The 21,339-nt window shown below is 36.8% G+C and overlaps 1 protein-coding gene across 1 annotated transcript in view; it reads right to left on the reverse strand.

Annotated features, from left to right (window-relative positions):
- Positions 1-1,008: 1,008 nt before the first annotated feature.
- NUP205 (nucleoporin 205) overlaps positions 1,009-21,339 on the reverse strand; it is a 49,680-nt gene continuing 29,349 nt past the window's right edge. Inside the window, exons 26-43 of the mRNA XM_039354103.1 lie at positions 20,606-20,763; positions 19,935-20,015; positions 18,821-19,012; positions 18,316-18,586; positions 17,853-17,951; positions 16,816-16,964; positions 16,306-16,497; positions 14,501-14,622; positions 9,266-9,404; positions 8,954-9,080; positions 7,776-7,852; positions 6,996-7,124; positions 6,496-6,622; positions 5,805-5,971; positions 5,251-5,374; positions 4,402-4,530; positions 2,832-2,890; positions 1,009-1,319 (exon numbers count right to left, since the gene is read on the reverse strand). Coding sequence (XP_039210037.1) covers positions 1,167-1,319; positions 2,832-2,890; positions 4,402-4,530; positions 5,251-5,374; positions 5,805-5,971; positions 6,496-6,622; positions 6,996-7,124; positions 7,776-7,852; positions 8,954-9,080; positions 9,266-9,404; positions 14,501-14,622; positions 16,306-16,497; positions 16,816-16,964; positions 17,853-17,951; positions 18,316-18,586; positions 18,821-19,012; positions 19,935-20,015; positions 20,606-20,763 — 2,495 coding nt within the window. The 3' untranslated portion in view covers positions 1,009-1,166. The remainder of the gene's footprint in view (positions 1,320-2,831; positions 2,891-4,401; positions 4,531-5,250; positions 5,375-5,804; positions 5,972-6,495; positions 6,623-6,995; positions 7,125-7,775; positions 7,853-8,953; positions 9,081-9,265; positions 9,405-14,500; positions 14,623-16,305; positions 16,498-16,815; positions 16,965-17,852; positions 17,952-18,315; positions 18,587-18,820; positions 19,013-19,934; positions 20,016-20,605; positions 20,764-21,339) is intronic.

Consider the following 21,339-nt stretch of genomic DNA (forward strand, 5'->3'; position numbering starts at 1 on the left):
TTGAGGAAAAGCACTGGCGTGTTTGCTTTTTTGTTACCTACGGTTGCGGGTCTGCAGTGTTGTAGTATTTATTGCTAAACTAGATGTTTCATTCCCGCGTAGTTTAAGAATGAAGCGCGACGGGGAAGCAGCATATTTAAGTGGAAAATTTCCAAGTACATCTATGAAGAAACTTGCAACAGGACTGCAGAATGTAATTATCCTGGGATTTTCCAACGTAATTTAATATTCACAGAATGACATGGTTACATTTCACTTTTTCTAAAGGCGTTATCTGATATTTTTTTAGAAAGAGCAATTATCAAAACATACATTATGAAAGAAAGCACTACCCTTAGACAATCTAGATTTTATTCAGAATACTTTTTAAAGGCTCATAATTTCAGTAGAATGGGGGAAGGAAAACAATGTTGCTATAAAAAGAAACTTTTTCCAATAATTATTTAAATACAGATAATCCTCGACTTACGACCACAATTGAGCCCAAAATTTCTGTTGTTAAATGAAGCATTTAAGTGAGTTCTGCCCCATTTTACGACCTTTCTTGCCACAGCTGTTAAGTGAATCGATGCAGCTATTAAGTTAGTAATATGGTCGTTAAGTGAATTTGGCTTTCCCATTGGCTTTGCTTATCAGAAGGTCACTGAAGGTGATCACATGACCCCAGGACACTGCAACCATCATAAATATGGGCCATTTGCCAAGCATCTGAATTTTGATCACATAACCAAGGGGATGCTGCAATGGTCCCAAATGTAAAAAACAGTCATAAGTCACTTTTTTCACTGCCGTTGTAATTTTGAACAGTCACTAATGAACTGTTGTAAGTCAAGGACTACCTGTAGACAAAATCATTTTACACACATTATTTCATTTCATGTGGGTTGCCAGAGTTAAAGAAAAAAAAATCTGGCCAGTGTTTGACACTGATATACTGATACCAGAATTTTTATTCTTATTAATTATATTCCATTTCCTTTTCAAACTAATTAACCTTGTACACAAATGTGGCTGTTTAAAAAAGTTTATTTTTCCACTTAGGTAATGAATGGCAAGAACACACAAAAATTATTCATACTTGTAATGAAACATATTAAAATTATTTCACCATAATTTATAAAATGTTACTTGTACAAAAAACATCAATAATGAATAAACATTATTCTTCATCCCCTTGATATTCTTAGCAAGCCACGGATACGTCTAACAAGTGCTTGAATGAAAGTATAGCGTGACCGCATCTTAGAATACAGTCCTTCTATATCTAGAAGTTTCTTCTGAAGGGATTCTCCAAAATTATTGGTTGCCTCTAGCTGAAGCTAAAAAGAAACAACAACAACAAAACCCAAGATAATCTTTATTTATTAAATCCTCCTTTAATGCACTGCTAATTTAGATTCAGTGGTCTATATAAATGGGGTCTTCTTTGAAGCAAACCCAACCTTGCTTTTTAAAATCTAAAAAGTAAGCATACAGATTTATGTCACGCCATGCCTAGGTTTAGCATATGCTTGTTACAAAAAGTAAAAGGGACTGAAAATCCAATCTTGATATTATAACATTGTAAGAATCAGAAGCCCATTACAATATTATTATTTTAAAGTTTTAAAATATAGACTCTGATGGAAAGAGAAAGATGATAAAGGGACGCACCCAAGAAACTTAATTATCCCTAAATTTCTATTCTCAAATATATGAAAAATGATAAATACAAATGATATATAAATTACTCAAGTGTATGAAAAAATAGCCAATTATACTCATTTATTTTAAAGCTAATATGCTTTTACTGTTATAATGTAAGATTTGCAAAGAAAAAACAAGGCGAAGTATGCTTTCTTTTTGATGGTTTACATTTTGTTAATTGAAAGGAAATGAAAAGAAAAATTCCAATATTTGCTTCTGCTTTTAAATTTAGTATCATAATAGAAAAGTGTAAAGGAGAAGAGACAAGAAAAAGCAAATATGTTGGATAATTTCTTTTATTACAGAGCCAGTTTAGAATAGTGGTTAAACTGGGAGACTATGTTCTAGAGTAGTGATGGCGAACCTTTTAGAAACCGAGTGGCCACAAACTGCCCCCCACCCCTGCTCTGCCTCCCACCCTGCCTGCTCTGCCCCCGCCCGCCCCTTGGTCTGCCCAGCCGCAGGACCATGTACTGCCTCCATGGCCCACTGCAGATCGCCCAGGCAGTCCTGCAACACCATGGCAGCCATGCCCTCCACCCACACCCCGCAGCATCATCTGCACGCTATGGGGCACGAGGGCAGAGTCTTGTCCCTGCTGCCCCGCTATGTCCTTGGCTGCGCTGCTCCGTGCAGGCTGTACCCGGGAGCGACTCTCCTCCAGGGGGGCTGCTGGTGAGGAGGGGGCCATGGAGGGAAGCAGGGCTGGAGTGATGGTGTGCGTTCCCACAGAGAGGGCTCCAAGTGCCATCTCTGGCATCCGTGCCATAGGTTCACCACCACTGTTCTAGAGTTTAGGTTAATTGGGCAACCGTGGTCTGTCTCTCTCTGTCCTAGGAAAGAGGCAGTGGCAAACCATTTCCAAAAAACCTTGCCAAGAAAACTGCATGGACTACTAATCACTATGTGACAACCTCCCCCCACAACCCTTTATTACTAATATTCATAACCCACAAGAACAAGTATGGTTCTAGAAGCAATATTTAGTATGCTGGTTTGTTGTGTATTTCAGAATGAATAATTTCAAAGGTAAGTAGCAATGAACTAATCAAAATTTTTATTTTTAAGGACCAATAATCACTTAATAAAAGTTATGTAGAGAATCAAGCCCACTATTTATAAAGAAAACCTTTGAAAGATCCTACCTGATCTATATCAAGTTGGCTTACTCTGCTCAATCCACTTGTTAAATCGAAGTTAGTATCTGAATTGAAGGAATGTTGGAATTAAAAATTAACAGTTATGTCCAAAGCAAGCTTTAAAAATATGCAATGTTACATCATTTTAGAGTTGCATAATATCTATACATGGAATCAAAAATTATTCTAGTAAATAGAAATATTTTATCAATTGATATCTTTGTTCTAGTACATATAAATAGAGAGACAAAGAAAATCTGAGATCCTTATATCAACTGCATCTCCTAAAGGAGCCATCTCAATTCAGCTGTTTTGGAGGACTATAAACCTTAGGGAAGTGGTAGGGCAGCAATTACAGAGCACTTAGATGAAAAGAATGGTCTGAATCCCTTTCAGATATGAGAATAGAATAGAATAGAATAATTCTTTATTGGCCAAGCGTGATTGGACACACAAGGAATTTGTCTCCAGTGCATAAGCTCTCAATGTACATATAAACAACAAAGTGATAAATCGTAAGATACCAATAGGAGAATGTAACAGGAAACATGAGAAGCATAATAGCAATACAGCCCAACTACATGGGTAAATATTCTTAGGCATAAATCAATGCTGTGGGAATTAGGTGATTAGCAGAGGGATGGCATGGGGGAAAATATTGTCTTTGTATCAAGCCGTTTTGGCATGCAATGCCCTGTAGTGGCATCTTGAGGGGAGGAGCTGAAACACTTTATGTCCAGGATGTGAGGGGTCTGTAGATATTTTCTCAGCCCTCTTCCTGGCTCGTAACAATAATTCCAATAATAATTATAAAAATTATAATAATTATAAAAATTATAAAAGTAATTAAAATAATAATTACAATAATAAGATAAGACTACATCTTATATGTAGATGATTGTAAGATGATTTGGATGGATGGAGTATGACCATGTTGAAGGCCTCTTTTATACCACTGGTTATAGTATTGTATCGAACCGTGTATTGTATTGTATATTGTGTCCTCTTTATTTTTCAATCTCTACATGATTCTACTGAAGAGGTCATCTATCAGCACAATATAATACCATGTTGATGATAACCAACTATATATCTCCACCTTAAGCTAAGAAGGAATTGTAAATCAAAATGATATCTCAATGCCTGGAGGCTGTTGGGGACTGACTGGATGGAAGAAACAAACTTTAGACTTATTTTCAGCAGAATCAAGAGGTCAGATTTAGAAATCTAACTCTAGAGTAAGTTCATATTTTATTCTAGAAGGGTTGTGCTTCTTTATGAGAACAGGATTGTATTCTGGGGGTTCTGGATTCATGTTTCCTGCTGGAGGAATAAGTGGAAGCCATTACTGAGAGGCAAGTTACAACTTCTGTTTCAACTACAATTTTCCCTGGAATGGGAGCCTTTATAAGCATGATTCTTGCATCTAATTAATCACAAAATGCTTAAACCAATGTTTTAGTTTTGTTGTAGCAGAATCCATTAAAACTTTTCCAATCCTAATCGATTAAAAATAGTTGCATAATCTGCTGATTAAACATAATGTAGGAATTTAAATAAATTTAAGGAAAATTACCTTGTAATCTTCTGTTCCTCAACTGAGTCCTGGGAGCCAAAAGAGAAGCTTGGGAATCTGCAGGAGTACAGTGTAGTAGATAGTGTTCCAGATGCCGCCAAAGAATAAAAAGACAGGTTTCTATAATATCTGAAAACATATCTAGTAAAGGAGCTTACATTTACTGTCCATATACATGAACATGTATATAACAAAATAAAGCAAGAGATAATCATACAGTTGCTGGCTTAATGGCAAATAAGGATCTGTTTCATTCCCACATTTAAATTATTTCTTCCAGAATACACATACATTCTATCATTTTTAAGCAAAACCAAGTTCTCTGGTTGCAGTTTAAATTATTTTTATTGCTTTCTCAAACAAACATTATTAAGCAATAACTTTATATTTAGACTGCTCAATTGATATTCCTAACAATAATCATAATCCCAAACTGCATTTAATGCCTCTTAAAGAAAAAATCTTCCCAGAAGTTCCGCTGCATTTAAAATGTCATCATCTTATAGAATTAAACAGTCTCCCCCAAAAGTTCATTTTCTTGATTAATTTTAAAGGTTATAAAATTGTAATGTTAAATCAATGGTTATGGAGATTTTTTTGATATTTAAAAAACAATTACATCTGATTACAGTCTCTTGAACAAAGGCTATTATCTATTTAAAATCAAGAAATCACAAATTGTTGAGATTTACAAGATTGGTTAAAAAAAACATTTAAGTTGGATAGCAGTGGAGGAAGTCACTTTTCACCATATTAAGTTCTTAATTTTGTTCCTAAAGGTTTTTAAATACCATCTCTGAAGTTTGCTCTAAAAAACAAATCTGTTTTCACATAATGATCAAAGGATACAGCAACACAGAGAAAGCAATTTGGCTCGATTGTTGATCAGCTTCACTAAACGTCGCTTTGCTAAAATATACTTTTGGGTAGTGGAAATTTTGTCTACTCCAGCTAGAATAACAGACTGGCACAACTATGGAAAGAAAGAAAGACATATAAACATGTAATATTGTGTACTTAGCCACCATACAAAGTAAGAGCTCTACAAAACCAACTTCTCACATAAAGACACATATTATTCCAAATAAAAAATAAGCTTAAAGAGAAATTTTACAATGAGAAACTCTGGAATTCTACTTATATAGCAACTTTGATACATTTGGCATCTCCAGAGACATCAGTCACTGAATAATTTGATAATCTCCGCAAAGACTGATTAACAACTGAAAAAATTAAAAGTCTCTTTATTCTTCTAAGAAAAGCAAGAATATTTAATTTTTTCTCATTCAGAACTTACACTATTAAATATAAAAAGAGGCAGTAAATACCATCCCTTGGTGCAACAATTAAAGGATAAACTTGGTGGAAATAGTAAAAGCAAGAGAAGGATACAGGAAAATTACCTCTTTTATCTCTTCTGGTGGTAGCTGTTCCACATTTTGCAATTTGCTAACATTCTGACGATGACTATCGTAGTAACTGAAGAAGTCATTTGCACTTTGTTTTAAGAGATAGACAATAATACCCAGGCCAGGCAATCGCCAATATGGAATCACTGGTGCTTGTGTATCTAAAACAGGTAATAATCCACGTTAAAACAAAGAGCATTTGCCATAAAGTTGGATCCCACTAAATTAAAAACAAACAATCTAAAATAAAAGCTAAAGAGTTAATTGTACTTTATTACAAAAGTGTGGCCTCCAATGTCACGTATTTTATATTACCCTCCCATCCACATATAGAGTACAAACATGTAGAAAATAAGTACTACAGTATGCTACATATGTAAACATTGAGAGCAAAGTCACACAGACATATATGGTATGCCATATTATATGGAAGATAATCATACTGTCAAAGTGAATAACTATGACAATTCAGCATATTGTGGAACTAACACTTTTACAAACTAAAGCAGCCTCTGTGGCAGAGAATGTTTAGGTTCTGCATCAGTCTCGACCTCCCAAATGTAAAAGCAGACCTTATAAGCGTGACATAAACAGCCTTCTCAGTACATGAGAATATGGGAAGAATTGTTAACTATAATATCTAGAATGCATGTTTTAATTTACCCAAGTAAATCCACAAACTTACCCTGCCGAGGTCCATCTCGATTGGTGGACTCAGAAAGACTGGGAGTGAAGAGGCAAACTGTGTGTTCAAATGTAGGGGCACACTGTACCATAAGCAGCTGGCAATATTCCATCACATTGGCACAGATCTAGAGATACAGATGTAAAGTTTTTTTTTTAATACAATGTCTCTTATTGCTAATTAAAAGGCACAGAAAATAGAAAAAGATATTTGAGAATGTTGCAGTAACAGCCGTTGTTCCTTCATTTGACTTATATCCAGTCTTTTATATAGGAGGCCAAAGTGGTGTATGTGTGTGTGATGCTCCCTCACATTCCCCACAACAACCTTGTGAGGTAAGTTGGGCTGAGCAAGAGAGAGCAATTAACTAACTCCCCCTGAGAGCTTCTGCAGCAGAGAATGGACTAGAACCTGGGTCTTCTCACTTCCAGTACAACACTTCAGCCACTATACCACCTCATTTCTCAATTTTATATACAGAGGTTTATTGCATGGCTCACCTGTTGCATGGCTAGTTCAATATCATCTCTCTTGTTCACTCTATCCGCCTCTGTGTGATCCTCTTGCAACCTGAATTGGTGCAGTCTCTCTGAACTACCAAACCGTGTGAGTAGGCCTAAGCACTGGCGCTAAAAGCAAATGAAAATAAACCAACAATTAATTCTGTTCTCCAGATGTTTACCATTAATTGTATAAAAATTCAACGCGTTGTGTTTAAGATATAAAATCATATTCTGCATTACTGACCACAATATTAAATTAAAATTCTTGCCTTTTTCATTTTTCTCAATGGTTTATCTGTTTTGAAAATTTGCAATTAAACATTTTGTTCCTGACAGTATCATACTTTATTCACCTCACCTACCTTGCACCTCACAAAATTTTACAAAATATAACTTGGGCTGTACCTTATGTTCCTTATTTCTGCACACCTTTTATGCCCTAAAGTTCATTCTGCGAAACTATTTGTTATATTTAAATATTATGCCACAACTAGTTTTGTCTTTGGAAAAGCATAGGAAATACGTTTACTTTTAATGTAAATCTTAGCTAAATTATAACATTTATTCTTTTGTCAAAAAACAAGATGGATAAATACTTTACACAGCCTATAAAATGTGTATACTACTTATTTTATCATAAGCTTCTTAGAATTGATGATGATTCAAGTGGTCTATAGAGCTATGTAATTAAGTAAATAAATACTGCTGTGAAGTTGTGCTACTAGAGTAAGTTATAAACTACTAAAGAAAACAATTGCTGTAATTATAGAAATTTACCTGAAATCGCCCTATATGTCCTTGTAGTTCAATCTGCATTCCTTCATTGAAATCAGGGTCAAAGTCACCAAGCACACCTAATGAAACAACACTCCATAATAGATTGAAATATATTTTTTATAAGGGCATCTTCTGCTAGGCTGTAGTAATTACCCACTTTATTTAGCAGGATCATATTAATTTTTAGTTGTTAATTGTTTCAGGATTTTCTTGCAATTTTTAGAAATTCTTTTATTTTATATATATACATAGGTCTTTGGTTATTCGGGTTTTCTCCCACGTAAAATAGGTGGGAGAAAACCCGAATAACCAAAGACCTACATACAAACACCTGCGGAAACCGGTTTTCTCCCGCGTAAAATTGGGTGGGAGCCAATCAGTTCATACCCCCACTGGCAGTTAAAAGGAAGAAACAGCTAAGACCACACATTCCTGCTCGAAGCACGAAGCTGAAAACGCCAGCCTGAAGATGACGAATGGAACTTCGTCGAAACGTCGCCAAGACACTTCCAATTTTACGCGGGAGAAAACCCGAACAACCAAAGACCTACACACACACACACACACACACACGTTTTCTGAGGTTTTCGCGGGTGTTTGTATGTAGGTCTTTGGTTGTTCGGGTTTTCTCCCGCGTAAAATTGGAAGTGTCTTGGCGACGTTTCGAGGAAGTCCCATTCGTCATCTTCAGGCTGGTGTTTTCAGCTTCGTGCTTCGAGCAAGCACGAAGCTGAAAACACGAGCCTGAAGATGACGAATGGGACTTCGTCGAAACGTTGCCAAGACACTTCCAATTTTACGCGGGAGAAAACCCGAACAACATATATATATATATATATATATATATATTTTCATCTTCAAGAATATTGGTAAAAATGCGACTCCCGGGCATAATTATGAATAAAAGAATAAAAATATATATATATATTCATATTCAAGAATATTGGTAAAAATGCGACTCCCGGGCATAATTATGAATAAAAGAATAAAACACGATCACCGGGAGGGTTGAAGTAAGAATACTTTACTAAAAATATACTATACTTATACTAAAAAGTTGCCAAAAAGCATAGAATGACAACCCGCTCGATCAGTAAGGGGAGGAGTAATGAGAGCGGTTTGAGTGCCAAACAACGGGAAAGTGTGTTGTTTTGTGTCAAAAACAAAAAATATCTTGCCTGGTAGAGCAGCTTTGCTGATTATTCCAGTTAGTAATGCCAATTCTTGCAAGGCTCCCACACTAACCTCCTGACACCGCAAGATTGCTTGGACAGCATCTGAATGGGATATTAGGAACTGCAAAACCTATGAGACAAAGAGAAAGAGGGAGGGAGGGAGGGAGGGAGAGAAGCATACAAAAAAGCAAAGTTAAAATGTAATTAATTCAGGGAGCTGGAAATAAGAGCACAAAGTATCCAATGATATCCAGTATCCAATAGTATGTAACTTTGAGAATAATTGAAATGAACAGCCAGTTTCTGTCATCTTACCTGTCTGGCAGCCTGAGCATGTTGTGCCATGCTAGAAGTAAGGATGATCTGGCAAAGCTGGAGAGCAGGCAAAAGAATCTGGTGATAACGTTCTACAGGAGCAGGAATGAAGACTGGAGGGTCTCGCATTCCAAATATTCTTAAATGAAGAAGCAAAAATGAAACCGATAATCTAGTTATGTTAAAAAAAACCTTGAAAACTCAAGACAATACATATTTTACAATTATAAAATACAAAACACACTCTCTGTATACTCTCAGAAGACTTAATAATAATAATGATGATGATGATAAAGATGGAAGGGACCTTGGAGGTCATCTAGTCCAACCCCCTGCTCAGGCAGGAAAGCCTATACCATTTCGGACAAATGACTGTCCAGTTTCTTCTTAAAAAATTCCAGTGTTGGCGCATTCACCGCTTCTGGAGGCAGGTTGTTCCACTGGTTAATTGTTCTAACTGTCAGGAAGTTTCTCCTTAGTTCTAGGTTGCTTCTCTCTTTGGTTAGTTTCCACCCGTTGCTTCTTGTCCTGCCTTCAGGCGCTTTGGAGAATACCTTGACTCCCTCTTCTTTCTGGCAGCCCCTGAGATATTGGAACACTGCTATCATGTCCCCCCTCGTCCTTCTCTTCATTAAACTAGAAATACCCAATTCTAGCAACCGTTCCTTATATGTTTTAGCCTCCAGTCCCTTAAGCATCTTTGTTGTTCTTCTCTGTACTCTAGTAGAGTCTCAACATCTTTTTTACATTGTGGTGACCAAAACTGAATGCAGTATTCCAAGTGTGGCCTTACCAAGACATTGTAAAGTGGTATTAATACTTCACGTGATCTTGATTCTATCCCTCTGTTAATGCAGCCTAGCATTGTGTTGGCTTTTTTGGCACCTACAGCACACTGCTGGCTCATATTTAAATGATTGTCCACTAGGACTCCGAGATCCCTCTCACAGTTACTACTATTGAGCAAGGTACCCCCTATACTATACCTGTACATTTGGTTTTTCTTGCCTAAATGTAGAACCTTTTTTCACCATTGAATTTCATTTTGTTAGATAGCGCCCAGTGTTCAAGTCTGTCCAGATCCTCCTGTATCTTAAGCCTATCTTCTGGAGTGTTGGCTATTTCTGCCAGCTTGGTGTTGTCTGCAAATTTGATGAATTCCCCATCTATCCCCTCGTCCAAATCGTTGATGAAGATGTTGAAGAGCATTGGGCCCAGAACAGAGACCTGGGGCACCCCACTACACACTTCCCTCCATGTAGATGCGGTTCCATTGAGGACCACACGCTGAGTACGGCCGGTCAGCCAGCTACAGATCCATCTGGTGGTAATGCTGTCTAACCCACATTTTTCTATGTTCTCAAGTAGTAGGTTATGGTCTACTTCATCAAATGCCTTACTGAAGTCCAAGTAAATTATATCCACAGCATTACTCTGGTCCACTAATTTTGTTACTTGATCAAGAATGCAATAAGATTTGTCTGGCATGATCTGTTTTTGACAAACCCGTGTTGGCTTTTAGTAATGACTTTGTTTGCCTGTAGGTGTTCGCTTATTCGTTATTTGATTATCTTTTCCAGAATCTTCCCAGGTATTGACGTCAGGCTGATAGGTCTATAATTTCCTGGGTCCTTTTTTTCCCTTTTTTTGAAGATGGGAACTACATCAGTTCTTTTCTAGTCCTCTGGTAGTTCTCAGTGCTTCAGGATCTTTGAAAAATATAGTTCAGTGGTTCTGAGATCACATCTGCCAGTTCCTTAAGAACTTTGGGGTATAATCCATCTGGTCCTGGTGATTTGAACTTGTCTAGGCTGGACAGGTGTTCACTTACCATTTTCTTGCCTATCTTAACTTGTATTTCTATTTTGTTTTTTATGGCACTATTTTTGATAGGTTGGTCTGCTTTTTCCCTTTGTGTAAAGACAGATGCGAAAAACGAGTTAAATAGTTCTGCTTTCTCCCTGTTCCTTGTCTCCTTCTTGCCACTTGCACCCACTAATGGACCAATCGTTTCCTTCACTTTTTTCTTGTTTTTTACATGTTGCAAAAAGCTTTTTTTTTTTTGTTATTTTTGACTTTGGTTGCAAGCCTTACTTCATTTTGAGCTTTAGGTTTCCTCACTTCGTCTTTGCAGGCTCGGGCTATTTGCTGATATTTTGACTTAGTTATGTGTCCCTCTTTCCACTTTCTATACTTGTCCTTTTTATCTTTCAATTGATCAGAGAGTTCTTTATGCAGCCATGCTGGTTTCTTTTGAGAGCTGTTATTTTTCCTCTTTGTTGATATTGTGCTAGACTGGGCCTTTATTATCTCACTTTTCAAAATTTCCCAAGCCTCTTGAGTTGTTTTCCCCTGGAGGATTCTCATCCATGGAATCTTTCCCAAACCCTAAGTTTATTGAAATTAGCTCTCTTGAAGTCCAAGACTCTAGTTTGACTGTGTTCTATTGCTTGTGCTTCCATAATGTTGAATTCCAATATTGCATGATCACTTCCTCCCAAGGTTCCTATGGCTTCAACACCTTCTATCATTTCATCTCTGTTAGTGAGAATTAGGTCCAAAATGGCTAATCCCCTAGTTCCCTTCTCTACTTTTTGGGAGACAAAGTTGTCTGCTAGATGTGTCAGGAATCTGTTTGATCTTCCACTTGGTGCAGAGTTTGTTTCCCAGTTGATGTCAGGGTAGTTAAAGTCCCCCATTACTATTGTGATGTGCTTCCTACATACCATAGTTAGCTGACTAGCAAAAAGTTCATCTATTTCCTGTGTTTGGTTGGGTGGGCTATAGTATACACCTTTGGCAATGTCGTTTTCCTCCCCTTTTATATTGACCCAAATGCATTCAGGACAGTTTTCATCATTGTTGTGCTCTATTTCTGTAGAGATGTAGTTATTTCTTATATAGAGAGCAACTCCACCTCCTCTTTTATTTGATCTGTTTCTTTTAAATAATTTAAATCCCTCTAGCTGTGTGTTCCATTTGTGGGTTTCGTCCCACCATGTTTCCGTTATGGCAACAATATCATATCTGCCCTCATTAACCTGAATTTCTAGTTCACCCTGTTTGTGTTCATACATTTGAGTCCTTTATGACCGACTCTGTGTTTACTTCCTGCATAACCTGTGTGGTGCCTGAGTTCCCCTAATGTCTTACCACCTATTTGGTTAGTGCACTTTGTGTGGCACTCGCTATTAAGAGCTTGATTTTGCTTGACAGCAAGGTTGATGTTCTTGTAGATTGCCGGGGACAGGGATGTTCTGTATCAGTTAGCTCAGGGCTTTTCAACCTTTTCACCCATTGTACCACTTTTAGGATATGGCAACATCCGAGTACCACCAGTCGCCTAGTAAGGTGTCAAAAACTTGATGACCAAAAAAAAAAAAAAAAAAAAAAGGAAAAAAGTGATAAAGTACAGGTAGTCTTCGACTTATAACAGTCGCTTAATGACTGTTCGAAGTTACAATGGCACTGAAAAAAGTGCCCCCCAATCCACAGCCGAGCAAGACACCTGCCTGCCCGCCCGGCGGCGCTCTTCCTCCTGTCCGTGGTTTTCATTGTTGTGAGCATTTCTGTTGAGGATTGGCAGTGGGGGTGGGGTGGGGGGGGTGTTTGGTTTTTATTCCCCCCTCCCCCCCGTCTGCTGGGTGGTTGCACCAGGTTTTGGTCACTTCACATGACCCTGGGACACTGTGACCATCATAAATATGAATCAGTTGCCAAGCATCTGAATGTAAACCACAAGACCCTGGAGATCTGCAACATTCCAGCTGATCGATGCTTCTTTAGGGCTCAGCAGAAGCGCCAGGGTCAGCGCCGAATTTCAGCTGGAGCCTGGTGCTGATCCTGGCGCTTCCACTGAACCCTGACAGCCCCGAAGAAGCGCCAATCAGCTGGAAAGCGGCACTGATCCTGGCACTTCCGCTGAGCCCTGACAGCCCTGCAGCTCCAGCCATCTCTCACTCAGGCTTGTGCGGTGCTACCACCGGTTCAGCTCATTCCCCTCCCCTGCTACCACTTTTTTAGGATGGTTGCGTACCACCTGCCAGGTGCCAATGTACCACTGGTTGAAAAGCCCTGAGTTAGCTCACTGTCCCCGCTGTTTAGTTTAAATATTCCTCCAGAAAATCTGTGAATTTATAGCCAAGTAACTCAGTCCCTTTCTTTGATGGATGCAAACCATCTCTTTTGTACATTTCTTCATTGGACCAGCTGCTGACATCGTGACTAATGTATCCAAAGCCTTCCCCTTTACTCCACTCTTTTAGCCACATATTGAATTGTGCTATACGCTGGCCTTTTCCATTTTGGTCCTTATACACTGGTAAGACTTCTGAAAAAATAAGCCTGCAGCGTATTCTGCTAAGTTCCTGCCCCAGGCTCTGGAAGTCATTCTGCAAAGTGAGTACATCTTTTTGGGACAGATCGTTAGTGCCAAGATGTACAATAGTCTCCACATCACAGTCCTTGCTGGCATTCTTGATTATTTTATTATCTAGCTTAGCACTAGCTTGGCTTATACGTGATAATACAGTGGTCCTTGAGTTACAACCTTAATTGTAGTGGAATCTCCTGCTAGACTGTTAAGAGGTCTTAAGAGGGGGGCAAACCTAGAATCCTCACACTGCAGAAAGTGGCATAGGCCTGACTTCCCAGAATCCCTGAAGCCTTATCAGATTATTTCCCAGGGAATGTAATCGGTCTGGCAAGATTCTTGTAAGACAGGTGACCAACAATAAAGCATCTGCTGGAGATTATTCATGAGTAGTTCTGGTATAATCCAGAAAGGATCGCTTGGCATTACTATTTGTTTTGAGATTTAAGTGGAGGTCATGCTTTAGATAGATGGATAAATTTATTTCAATTAGTGGCCAGAAAACAAAATATAACAAAATTCAGTTCTGATTTAACATTAAAGTGAATGAAATCTTAGATTTATTTATTTACATAGATGATTTCGCAGCCTATAAAACGGGGCTGTAGCATACATAAATCCTTGTAAAATAATAAATAATTAAAACAAAAAATGAAAAAAATGCAATGAAACATAGATTAATATAACCAGTTACTATTTATAAAACTATCTAACCCTATATTTTTAAAGGAAATGTAACTGTTTATCAGTAAGTGAAATAATTTCAATTCTAGTCAAAACATGCACTATAAACATATAACACTAAAAAACATTAATTTATCCTAACCAGGATGTTACTTTGGAAATCTGGTGTATAAACTTACCCTTGTTGATCTATTTCTGGCCGCATATCATATACCTGAAACTGTGCAAGTTTCACTATTACTCCAGATCTCAATAACTCTAATGCTCCTTGCTGTATTTTTGCTACTTTGGTCAGGAAGGCCTGGAGGAAAAAAAAGTAAATATTTTATTTGTTAACAACAAGAACAAGAATCCAAGAATCAGAATATATGGTGAGAAATCGGATTTGCTAAGAAGTAGCTGGAGGCTCATCCCCTAAACCTCACTCCTTAGGTCATCCCTTCTTCTTACCTATAAAGAGAGACTGCCTTGAGTGATAGGGTGTCAGCAAAACGATGATTCAAATATTGATTTTAGCAAATCACAAACAGACCAAGGGTCAAGATAAATTTGACAAAAGATTTTGGAATTAATTATAAACAAAGCTTCCTGTGGGAAAATGCTTTTGTTTTGAATTACTTAAAAAAATCATAAGAAAATAGAATTTTAATAATTGGACACTAGAGGGAACTAAAAATTACAATTAAAGGAGATAAACACTTAAACTAAAATTACAAACATGAATGAACCAAAATATTTTAACCCTGAACGTACTGAAGGACAGTTTTGAACAATGGTCCTGGAAGTTAATTTTAAGACTCTAGGGCCAGTGTTTCTCAACCTCAACAACTTTACAATTTGTGGACTTCAAGTCCCAGAATTCCTCAGCCAGCATGCTGGCTGGAGAATTCTGGGAGTTGAAGTCCACACATCTTAAAATTGCTGAGGTTGAGAAACATTGCAAGACAGTCTGTATTTAAAAGATGTTATGGAAAAGGAACTGATTTGAAAGTGAACCTAAAAATGAAGGTTACAAAAATGGAATAACGTGTCACATTGGCCATCCAAAAGAACTGGCTGATGTCTTAGTAATTGAAAGGGATATACAAATAACAAACCAAGAGTGACCTAGAAATTCTCCTATACTGGATTTGCAAAAGAATTGCAAAACTGAAGAATTTTATCAGAAAGGACAAAGGACATTATTTGAAGGGACTAGAGTAAAAGGGAGAAATATAAATTTGGTTTATTTGATGAAGATTAAAATAGATATGTTGTTGTCTCTAGTAATCCTTAATGGACTTCTGCTGAAACTAGGACTGAACTGATGAGGTTTTAAGGATTTGTTTATAGATAAGAGACAAGATATGAGAAGAAGAGATTATTTGCTATATTTTAAGAGAAGTTCCTAAATTATTAAAATTGTTTATACTTGCTGTGATAAAGGGGGAAGTTTTATGTGTGTGCATGTGTATGTATTTCTACATTCTTATTTTTTCTATTTTTTTCTTTTCTGCATTTTCTATTTTTTCTTTTAATTTTTTTATTTATAGTTTCTATTAGCTTTTATTGTTGTAATTTTTAATAAAATTACTATTAAAAGAGAAAGATATACTTGAGAAGCTGACCTCTGACAATTTAAGAGAAATAATTGGGAAGGCTGGGAGAATGCTAGATAGTAAGAAGTTATGATTTGCCTCTTTTAAATGAATAATCTACTATTGCAAAGGAGAAAGAGAAACCTCATGTGAAGTGGTAGAACAGATTAGAGTTCAGAGCTTTAACTGTTTTCAACAACGATTTTGTAAAAGCATGCTTTAGAGATGAAACAGAAAGTTATTTTAATCTGGCTAATGGATAGAAAGGAGAGTATTCAGAGATATGGACAATGTGAATGCAAAGATTTAAAAAGTGAAATTTTTGTGACATAAGAGTTATGTTAGTGCTAAATACTGACTGCTTTAGGCTGGAGTACAACAGAAGCAAAATTTGCACAGAATCTCACCATTTTTGACTCATAGGTATACAGAGCTTTAAGCAAAGGAGGCTGGGGTATGAGCAAACTTTGCAATTTGAGATCATCATCTGCCAGGCTGTCAACAAGCACTTTTAAGTATCCGCTGTTGGAGAGATATAATAGCCACTGGTGCTGTTTATCTATAGAGACGATACGGTCCAGTAATGCTAGTGCTAGCATCTAAAAAAATAAGAGAGATTAAATTACTTTACAAGAATGCAGTCTCTGCTTAGAAAGGTTTGATTGATATCTTTAAACTCTAATTGCTCTAATCAATTTTAAATCATAATAAATGGAGTTTGTAGATTATATATTATTGCATTTTATACCTTTATAATATAACTGTATAAGAACCAACCTACTTAAATACTATAGATAGTTCAACATAATCATATAATCATTTCTTATACCAGACATAGCATTTTGACTATTACAACACAATTGCCCATCCCTAAAGAATTAAGTCTGTTCAAAATTAACAGATCTAATTTTATTTACCCGTCCTATCTCATGTCCATCACAGGCATCTCTGCAGACTACCTCCATTAGGGCAGAACCATAGCTTTCAATAATAGCCATGTTTTCTCTCTGCAGTTTACTGAAACCATCTTCAGGAGCTGTTAAACGCTCCCACATGGACCTTTTGGCTGTAAAATAGATCAAAGAGTATTAAAAACAAACCTTTTTTATTTTAAACTGTATCATGAATTGTATTTAGCAAAAATATATACTGTAGAAGGAGTATCTTAATGAGACAGGTCAGAAAACATGAAAAAGTAAAGTTCCTTCAAGTCAGATTTGATTCCTGGTGATGTCATATATGGAAGGGTTTACCAATTTTTTTTTCTGGGAATGTTTGAAATTTGGTAACTTTTGCTATATAGTTCCGTTATTACTTCTAAACAAGTAATAACCAAGTCTGTTTAGCTTTTCAAGCGAGGTCTCTTTGTGCAAATGGCATTGAGAAATTAGGTCCAAGAACAGATAATTATAAACTTCACAGTATTAATGCTAGTGGAAAACAGATACTCATTGGAATTTCAAACTTTAAACCTAAAAGTTGTTTAAGAAATTTAAGAACTTCCTATCATCACTACTAATATTCACATCTGACTCTGTAGAGACAGACTGTATATGCAGCTCTGTAGAGCAGGGGTTGCCAACCTTTCTGGGTTGGTGGCCCGGTGGGAAAGGGAGGGACAGGGATCTTTATGCGCGCATGCACACACACACAAATGTAGCTGCATGCGTGTGCATGCAAACAGGCTGTGAGCATGCACGCTCTGCAAATGGGGCTGCTAGCGCCGGCAAGAGGCTCGCGGCTCTCCTAGCGCTGGTGAGAGGCTTGTGGCTCTTCTAGCTCTGGCGAGAGGCTCGCAGCTCGGCTAGCACTGGCGCAAGGGCAGGGGGTGAGCGCGTACACATGCGCACGTGCACTGACCACCACTCACGTAGCCCAGTAGTGGATCGCAGCCCATAGGCTGGGGATCTATGCTGTAGAGTGTCATACTTTCTACAATTAGATTATATTTTACCTGCTTCTAGGGTATCTGGTTCATCTGGTCGTTGAGCAATCTGCAAATAATAGAGCAATGATCCATACAAGTGTGTCCTCACTCGCTGGAACCCACCACCTATTCAGAGAGGAAGAGAGAAGCCAACAAATGTAGCATTATTTTCAATTATATGTACAATACTGATTTTGCAATGAAAACAACTATTTTTTCATAAAAGCTGAAGCCAGAATAATCAAATTGTTCCATTCTTAGCAAAATTAAAACAGAAAACACCATAAAGATATAGCCACTGTCCTCTACTTTTGTCAGAACAACCCACACGCATCTTCTACTGCTTACAGCTATAACTGTTAAACAAGATAGTGCAAACTCATTTTAAGTATAATTTTTAATTTAATGAAACAAAATGAAAATATGTTCAATTCCATATTAACATTTATGGAATTCCTTTCCAATAAATGTAAGTGATTTCTGTATTCACCGGTCTTCAGAATAAAATCCAGAATTTTTTTCAATATGATATGTAAAGAAGAGTCTCCAATGGAGGCAAATCCCACTGCCAAATCTTCAGAAGCAGGTGATGTAGCAAAAGACCCATCCAACATTAGGACAAATTGGAAACGTCCAGGCATAGGGATAGCAAATGGCTCCTTTTGTTCTGTTCGCACAGACTGGCTTAGGTGAGCAGTCAAAGTGAACACGGCTCCCGCCACAACAGGCATTAACTCTTGAGCTGCATCATCATTCAAAATCTTATGGGAAGAAAAGAAATTAATATTCTTAAGTTATAAGTGACATGATTTCTATCATCTTTCCAAATGCAAATGACAGTAACTAGAATATGACACATAAAACAAATGAGTCTCAAATTGCTGTTAAATTGTCTCTGATATATTCCTCCTTTCCTTACTCTGTATTTTATAATTTAATTTTAAAAGAATCTCCTTTTAAACCACATAATGTAGTAATATATCTTTATAGTTTACCTTATCGTGCAAATCTTGCAGTAGATCACGGATAATAAGCTGTCTATCTTCAGATTGTATGAGGTCCTGTGGGCAGGCAGTTAATATAATTTCAACCAGCTGCCTCCAGGACTCCAGAGCATGTTTCTTTGCATACAGACACTGAAGAAGCCTGTTCCTTTCCACAACATACTGAAGAATTGTATTGATTTCCTGGAAATCAATTGAAAAAAAATCATTAACAACAAAAAACAATTAATCAAGTTATACTAATATCATATCAGTTTATAACCAAGCAGGGAATATACATGTCAGAAATACCTTGAGGATTTTGAAAAAAAAGTTGCATCAGGGAGTTTCCTTTTAAATGCCATCAAAAGGTTTGATGGTGGGAAATCATAGAAGAAACTGGAAGGAGCTTTCAGGTGAGGAATGGTGAACTACAGCATCTCCAAATTAGCAAAGATGACAACCACAACTAAGACCCAAGGACCTGTGAGCAGACTCGTCTCACAGAACTTTCCCAGATAAGGAGAGGATGGAAGATGGTTCACTTGTGCTCCAGACAGTTGTTCCTCATGAGGAGACCACAAGATACAGTTTTTTTGTGGATCTGAGTTCTGGGAGATGAAGAGAACCATCATGCTCTCAACTGCAGCAAAGTTTTAAAGGACACAGAGCTCATTCACTCACTCTCTAATCACTTTCAGAAATTATCTTTCCTTTTTTCTCTGTATATCTTTTATTCTTTTTGTACTTTCCCTTCTTTCTGAGTTTAATTTGTATTTTTCCAGTATTGTATTAAAACTTAACACAGGTAGTCCTTGACTTACAACCGCCTCCATTATGATTGCATGAGAAGGACTACCTGCAAAAATTATTTTTTTAAAAAAAGAAGAAACTGGATATATCCCTGTGAATTACAATCTTAGATATTTTTAAATTCCCATTTCTTTAAAGTAATAATAAAACTTGGGATTCTAGAGTACAACATGCTTATAATCACTCCCAAATTAGTAAGCATTATATAAAATATTTAGTAAAGCAAACAATTAATAAATATTTACTAAAGCAAATAATAACAATTGATAACCTTTTTCAAAATCTAGGCATTCTAGTTATTTCATTTCTTTACCTCCATAAGTAAAGGTCTCTGTCCAAGGGCTGCCATTCCTTGCAAGGCATTAACTTCAGCAATCAGAACTTTGTGAAGATGCTAATTTTGAGGAAAAGATAAGGTTCATGTCTAACGCACAGTAAACCAACTCATTATCTTAGCTGTGAAGAGTGTTTTCATCATTTCATTTATTTCTTACTTCTGCCCATTTTTACTTTCATCCTAGATAAAATTATACACTTTAATGAAGCTAGCCAGGAAACATACAATATCCAACATGGAATGTCAGTTATTCCTTTATAACACTCAATTCAGTGTAGTAACTGTATTTTCTATTTTTTATTTTTTGCCAGGGAGAAGTTGACTATAACTTTATAAGAATGTCTCTCTCTCTCTAGAACTTTCAAATGAAAATAAGGATATATTGGATATATTGAAAATAATGGATATATTAAGAATGGATATTCAATCCCAGAATTACCAAACATATTTTAATAACATGAAGCAAACTTGATAAATAAATAACAACTCTGGCCCCTAATAAAACCGGGAACCAAAATCCATTTCAAACTTTTGCTTTTAGACTCAAGCAGGGGGGCCATACATGCATTACTGTGGATGGATCAAACTCTTAAAGTGTGTTTCTATATATTTTTGGATAACCCCAACATTTCTCGAAACTTGCTGACCTTCACATTGCAAATAATTGGTCCATGTGCAGTCCTATTCTCACAGTTAGCAATGACCTCCTCTATTTGAGCACGGTCAAAAAAATCTAGTTGCAAAGGCTCTGGGATCTCTTGACTGAAGTCAATTGAATCAAGGATGCTCAAGATTTTCCTGTGCACTGAAGATATTAGAAATCAATTTAGAAATTTCTGGAAATCAGACAGAAGAGAAGTCAGCTGAACTCAGAAAATATAAATGACAAACTTTATGATTTAGATATTTTTCTATTTATCATAATTCTACATTTTATTCCTATTAATATATCCCAAGAAAATGAATTAAGCTACACCATCAGACACCACAGTATATTTATAGTTAAATTCTGAAACAATGTAGCTCCAATCCAGCAGGTAATTACAATATACAAAACAGAAGTATGAGTGCTTTAGCATTTGTTAAAGTTTTATGCTCTTGAAGCTGGTCATATTGAACATTACTGTTAGAGCAAAGAAACATGAAAATACATTAAGTTGTAGTTAAGAAGATTTATTGCTCAAGCCTATAAACAAGATTCTAGTCAACTAGCTTTCAGTGCTAAATTGGCAGAGGATAATGCAAGAGAGTTTGAACTTAGACCGTTTGTTGGAATGTAACAACTCTAGGCTGATGACTTGCTTAATTCCGCCCCGGCTCTACCTATTCTTCTCTTACAACACAGTATTTTAGGAAATTAATAAAAGGGAAAAATCCCAAT

This window comes from Crotalus tigris, unplaced genomic scaffold (genome assembly GCF_016545835.1).
Source record: "Crotalus tigris isolate CLP2741 ecotype Arizona unplaced genomic scaffold, ASM1654583v1 scf7180000018548.2558034, whole genome shotgun sequence".
In the NCBI taxonomy this organism is placed as follows: Eukaryota; Metazoa; Chordata; class Lepidosauria; order Squamata; family Viperidae; genus Crotalus; species Crotalus tigris.